This window comes from Lithobates pipiens, unplaced genomic scaffold, assembly GCF_037356315.1.
Source record: "Lithobates pipiens isolate NorthernLeopardFrog02 unplaced genomic scaffold, aLitPip1_a1.2 Scaffold_10, whole genome shotgun sequence".
Lineage (NCBI taxonomy): Eukaryota > Metazoa > Chordata > Amphibia > Anura > Ranidae > Lithobates > Lithobates pipiens.
The window spans coordinates 208,004,960-208,011,735 of NW_027507686.1; the positions used below are offsets into that span (position 1 = coordinate 208,004,960).

Consider the following 6,776-nt stretch of genomic DNA (forward strand, 5'->3'; position numbering starts at 1 on the left):
AAAAGTGTATATATATATATATATATATATATATATATATATATATATATATATATATATATATATAAATAAGATATATATATATAAATAAGATATATATATATATATATATATATATATATATATATATATATATATATATATATATATATATATATATATATATATATATATATATATATAACTGATACTTACTATTAGTCATTCATTTTAATTTTTGAATCAACCTTATTCTAGATTCCAATTCAAGATAAAAAACACATTACAGTAAAATCGAATTCAATTGTCTTTCTTCTCTAGGGTATCTACCTACATCTCTCTCTCTCTCTCTCTCTCTCTCTCTCTCTCTCTCTCTCTCTGTATATATATATATATAGCGAGAGAAAGATAGGCATGTAGATAGATAGAGAGATAGATAGGTATGTAGATAGAGAGCTAGATAGGTAAGTAAGTAGATAAGTAGATAGAGAGATAGATAGGTAAGTAGATAGATAGATAGATAGATAGATAGATAGATAGATAGATAGATAGATATACCCTTCGAATGGGTGTACAAAGACAATTTTACCATAATGTGTTTTTACTATATATTATAACATGATATTATTTAAAAAAATACTATTAAAAAATATGTTATATATATATATATATATATATATATATATATATATATATATATATATATATATATATATATATATATATATATATATATATATATATATAATTTAATACAATTTCTTTGATGGACATCATGCCAACCGCTGTTTCACCATCAACATGTATCTTATGTATCTCTCCAGCCCTAATGACATTTATCTCTATTTTAGCACAGTGGCAAATTTCAAACACAACCAGGATACAATATTATTCCACCTTACATAGCCTATAGAGGAAGACCACAAACCCTCCAATAAAAAAAAAAAAAAAAAAACAATACAAAACTGCATATAAGATTAAAAAAAAAAAAAAAAACTTCCTCCTTTTGTGAGGAAATCGTCCTTGCAAAGCCATGCCGACACAACACAACACAACACTCAAAAGACTCCAAAACAACACAAAATAGAATAGAGATCAATAAAACAGCGGTCATTAGCGACAATAAAGATCCTAAAAATAGTGCATTGTGGCGATAGAAGGCAGTCAACTGGCCAATAAACAGCAATTTCAGCACAAAGATTTATATATATATATATATATATATATATATATATATATATATATATATACACATGTGCATTTAACAGCCATTTAAAAAAAAAACTTCACTATTCTGGCTGCTGTAAATAACTTTGACAGCTTAGCTAAAGTCCCTTAACAGGCTTTAAAAATATTAGAAGGTCATAAAATAAATCACCCAGTTTAATTGATTGATGCCACCTCAGACCCACAAAAGAATAAAAGAATCTGACAGAAAACCCCCCTAATTTATTTTGTAGCTATTTAAAAAAAAAAAAAAAAAGTGTTACTTACTGTTCTGCATTTTGCCTGCTTGCACTATATTCCCACGTGGTCCCTTTACGGAATTCTATTAATACATAAACAGATTTTCCTATTAATTACGGTACAGCTTTGGGAAAATGGCCCTCATTTCCTCTCCACTTTCTGTCTAGTTATACCTATCTCATTATTATTATTATTATTGTTATTTCACTTGTTTCTTTTTAAATAGTTATATTTAAAAAAGGAGTATTAAGCTAAGTAAATAAATGTATATATTAGGAAAAAATATTTTTGTCATTTTAAAAAATATATAAAAAGTAATAATAATAATAATAATAATAATAATAATAACAGAAAAAAATATATATTTTCTCAAACTTACCTAAAAATTGCGTTTCTTCTCCCAAAGGAAGTGCCCACTTCAGCATCTGCTCTTAGTATTGTCCCTCTAGGATAAAAAAAAATATATAATAGAAAAGGTGTATTAAGTTTACTAATAATGACAACTATTACAGATTATTTTTAAAATATTATTTCACACACGCTTAAAATCCCATTACACTTTAATTACTGTTGAAATAATTTTCCCATGGCATCACCTTACGGTCTATTTCCAAACTCCCCCTCTACAAGGAACAAAAAAAAAATGAGCAACTCTGGAACTGCATCAATAATATGTTTAAGATTTAAATATTTTAGGGGGAAAGGAAAAAAAAAAAAAAAAAAAGATTACAGGGCAAAATGTTACCATAGAAACCATAGTCCTGCCTACTAATTAGATATGGAGTTAAGACCAACAGCTGGGTGACACAAAAGTGTTGATAATATTTTCATGGATTGCTCTTTGCATGGGTATTAATTTAAACTCTCGCTTTTTTTTTTTTTTTTTTTTTTTACTCTTTTGCTTTGGCTGTTTAGGTCTTATATTTTCCACTGTACATTGACACACGCTGTCTACCTCGCCTCAGTGCCTTAAAAAGTAGAACCAGGAGGGGGTGAGGCCAGTTAACAAAGCCAACAGTGTTTTTATTCAGTACATCCAGCCAAACCAAAGTGTCCCTGGCAGAGTCATACAATCCCTCTACTAACTTACTGAAGAAAAAAAAAAAATACAGTTTTTGCTTTTTTTTTGCAGAGACCTTCTTTCGGGTAAAAAAAAAAATCCTACTGATTACAAATTTGGGGGGGAAATTAGCAAAGTAATTTTAAGTTATTTATTTATTTTTAGAGGTAATTGTGTGAGTTGTTAGGGGGTTGTAAAGCCACACAACAGCCCCGTGGGGGTGCTCAATTGGCAAGAGACAATTACAAAAGAGAAGGCATTGAAGAGGTTGGAGAGAGGAAAAAAAAAAAGAAGAAGAAAAAGTAAAAGAAAAAAAAAAAGGAAAAAAAAACTCAATAAAATCCCTATTTTCTCCATGCACAACTACAGGGAAAATGTATATTATTTAGCACATCCTTTATTCATTTTTTGCTGTTTTTTTTTTTTTTTTACACAGATTTTCTTGCCCCCCCCCCCCCCCCCCATCTCAGATTAGCCTCGGCTTGGAGAAAGTAAATATTTTCACTACAGCTAAAATTAATAATGCAACGGCGTATTGGCAAGCTCATTTGTCGCCCAGATCGTCGCAAGAGCCAGGGAGGCTGATGAAGACGCCAGAGATGGCTTTGTACACATGTGGCCAGCCAAGCATATCGGCCCTGGAAGGATCCTATAGACGAGCTAGGCGAGGACAGCACTAATCTCACTGCGAACAAAATGCTTAATCCAGTTTGAACACGTTACATACAGTTTTTGCAAGTGTTCACCTAAAACAAACACGACACACTGGAAGACATAGGAGAAACCTTCACAAACTGTCGCAAAAAAAAAAAAACAGCAGAAACTTCTTTCTGCTTTACTAGAAGAATCTCTGAATGGAGGGGGTGATCAAAGTAGGATCTGCTTTCATTTTGGAAACTTTAGAAAGGGCCTGGCCTAGCAGCCATAGAAGCAGCCGAAAATAAAAATAAAAAAAAATCAAACTGCTATTTATTTCCAGGATATAAACAGCACCCCCCTAACATAACAAAACCCCATACTATACTATCCAGGCAATAAAGAACAATCATTATATCACAGTTTACAAATTCTAGGAGCAATAATAAATAAGAATAATTCTATTGCTTATGTAATTTTTTGTAATGTTATTTATTTTTATTTTTTTTAATTAAAAAATAAAATAAAATAAATTCTCTCCTTTAACGAACGATAAGTACAATAATCACACTTATGTTTAGCACGTTGCAACTTATTCTACTGCTCTTGTGTTCATGCAAAGGACAACGCAATCCATATTTATTGAGAAATAAAAAACCCGTAGCAAATATTAACAGCGTCAAAACGGGTTAATATATATATATATATATATATATATATATATATATATATATATATATATATAGATAGATAGATATATATAAACAGCAAAAATATTAACAGCAGCAAAACGGGTTAATATATATATATTATATATATATATATATATATATTTTTTTTTTACTGCATAGTGGCTGGAGAGAGAGAGCAATTAAATAATTAAAATATGTCTTATTAACTTTAATTAGGCTGCTAATGGCGGTGGGTGTTGGGTAAGGTGCAGGAAGGGTTAATGTGGATAAGTTAAATGTGATTTTTAAATTATTTTCGAAAGTAACCTCTGAAGACACAATTTTCTATAGGAAGCTAGGGAGAGCTGAGGACGCAAAGACACTACATAGCTACAGATACACAACAATCATCGACCGGGGGCAGCTTCACAACTATCACAGAAAGAGTACAACAACACAACAACTGCGAGTGCAACTACACAACTTTCATGGCAGTGCAGCTACACAAATGTGGACACAGCTATGCAACCATTTTAGCATTGCAGCTACACAACAATTTTCATAGCAGTACAGCTACACAACCGTGTGTAAAGCTACTTAACAATTATCATAACAGTACAGCTACACAGCCGTGTGTAAAGCTACTTAACAATTATCATAACAGTACAGCTACACAACTGTGAGTACAGCTACACAACAATTATCATAGCATTACATATACACAACAATTGTCATAGTACTACAGCTACACAACTGTGAGTACAACTACACAATAATTATCATAGTATTACAGCTACACAACTGTAAGTACAGCTACACAACAATTATCATTACAGCCACACAACAATTATCATAGCAGAACAGCTACAAAGCTGTGATTATAGCTACACAACAATTATCTTAGCACTACAGATACACAATTGTGAGTATAGCTACACAACAATTATTATATCATTACAAATACACAAATGTGAGTAAAGCTACATAACAATTATCATAGCGTTACAGATACACAAATGTGAGTATAGCTACACAGCAATTATCATAGCAGTACGGCCACACAAATTTATGTACAGCTCCATAACAATGATTATAGTTGTACAGATACATAAATGGGAGTTCAGCTACACAACGATTAACATAGAAGTACAGCAACACAACTGTGAACAGAGCTACACACCTATCACAAAGGGGGGTACGGCTTGGTTCCCAGGATCTATGCAGAGAGATGGTAGCCCAGTGTGCCGGTTATACTTCAGAGCCCTGGGCACAACCATGTTTATGCACAGCAATACAAACCTCAGTCTACAATTAACACAACCCAAACTTTCCCACTAATCCACCACTAATGCATTGCATGCTTCAAAGCAGCACAACAATTAGTAAACCCACAAATGTAACCGTACATGGTGCCTGCAAGTTTGGGCAAGGGCTATGCCAACAAGTATGATCAGTGTCCACAAGTGATCAGGAACTGTACCCACAGTTGGAACTGTACCCGCAGTTGAGCAAGGACTGTGCACGCAATTGGACCTGTACCCATATTTTATAATGCACTGTGTAAACAAGGTGCCCACATGTGATCAGGGACTGCACTCACAAGAGATCAAGGACTGTAACCACAAGGGGTCAAAGACTGTACCCACAAGTGTAATTAAAGGACTGTACACACAAGTGATCAAGGGCTGTACCCATAAGTGTAATTAATGCTCACAAATTATCAAAGACTGTACCCACAACTGACCAGGTACTATGCCCTCAACTAACCAAGGACTGTACCTACAAGTCTAATAAAGGACTGCACTCATAAGTAATCAAGCACTGTACCCACAACTGATCAGACACTGTACCCACAAGTAACCAAGGACTCTACCTACATGTCTAATAAAGGACTGCACTCATAAGTAATCAAGGACTGTATCCACAAGTGATCAGAAGTGTAATAAAGGACTGTGCCCACAACTGATCGGGTACTGTGCCCACAAGTAATCAAAGACTGTACAAGTCTAATAAAGGACTGTATCCACAAGTGATCAGAAGTGTAATAAAGGACTGTGCCCACAATTGATCGGGTACTGTGCCCACAAGTAATCAAAGACTGTACCTACAAGTCGAATAAGGGACTGTACAAGTCTAATAAAGGACTGTCCTCACAAGTGATCGGAATTGTAATAAAGGACTGTGCCCACAAGTAATCAAAGACTGTACCTACAAATCTAATAAAGGACTGTCCTCACAAATGATCAATAAACTGTACCCACAAAGACAACCAAGGACTGCATCCACAAGTGATCAGAAAGTGTATCCACAAGTGTAATAAAGGGCTGTGCTCAGTGATTGCACCCACCAGTGTGCCCACCCAAGGTACAAGCTCTCACTCACCTTGCAGAGGCATGCCAGGCTGTCCCACTCCCCCCTTGGATGAATGAGGGTGAAGCTGGCTGTAATGGGCGAAGCTGAGTCCCTGATGTGTAGTGATCAGGAAATAAAAGCGGTGTTCCCAGGCACCGAGGCTCGATGTTTGCTGCCTTGTTCAGAGGAGACAGAGATTGACAGTAAGCGAGGCTGTCAGTGGGTGCAGGAGGGAGAGAGGGAGGCTGGCAGTGCAGAGTGTGCAGAGTGCAGTGGCAGGCACAGAGCACACCTATGCTGATTGGTGATGGGTGAAGGGTATTAATGTATGTGTAGTCTCTTCTTGTGCCTCGCCTCCACTGTTCTTCACTGGCCCATTAGCGCAGGCTGACCTCTGTCATCATCTCCCAGGAAAACACTTCCTCCTGCCTCTCCACCAGAGCGGGAAATGAGCCTGTTCTTGGGCTTGCTTTCAAACCCACTAATCACTCCAGACATGCAAATGAAAAGCTGTCCCCGCACACAAAATATTGCTTTATGCAAAGCACTGGGCTAGCCTCGCCACTGCCTATTGGCTGCTCCCCCCCAGCGCCTGGCCCCATTGGCTCCTG

General features: G+C 35.3%; 1 protein-coding gene across 9 annotated transcripts in view; it reads right to left on the bottom strand.

Moving 5' to 3' along the window:
- The window catches only part of PAX6 (paired box 6), a 41,095-nt gene extending 34,421 nt beyond the window's left edge, over positions 1–6,674 (bottom strand). For 3 of the 9 annotated variants that reach the window (XM_077460887.1, XM_077460886.1, XM_077460879.1), the window contains exons 1-3: positions 6,196–6,674; positions 1,826–1,891; positions 1,474–1,528 (exon numbers count right to left, since the gene is read on the bottom strand). In XM_077460887.1, the coding sequence (XP_077317013.1) occupies positions 1,474–1,483 (10 nt within the window). In that variant the 5' untranslated portion in view covers positions 1,484–1,528; positions 1,826–1,891; positions 6,196–6,674. The remainder of the gene's footprint in view (positions 1–1,473; positions 1,529–1,825; positions 1,892–6,195) is intronic. The other 6 variants (XM_077460885.1, XM_077460881.1, XM_077460884.1 and 3 more) reach the window with 2 other exon arrangements.
- Positions 6,675–6,776: the final 102 nt, after the last annotated feature.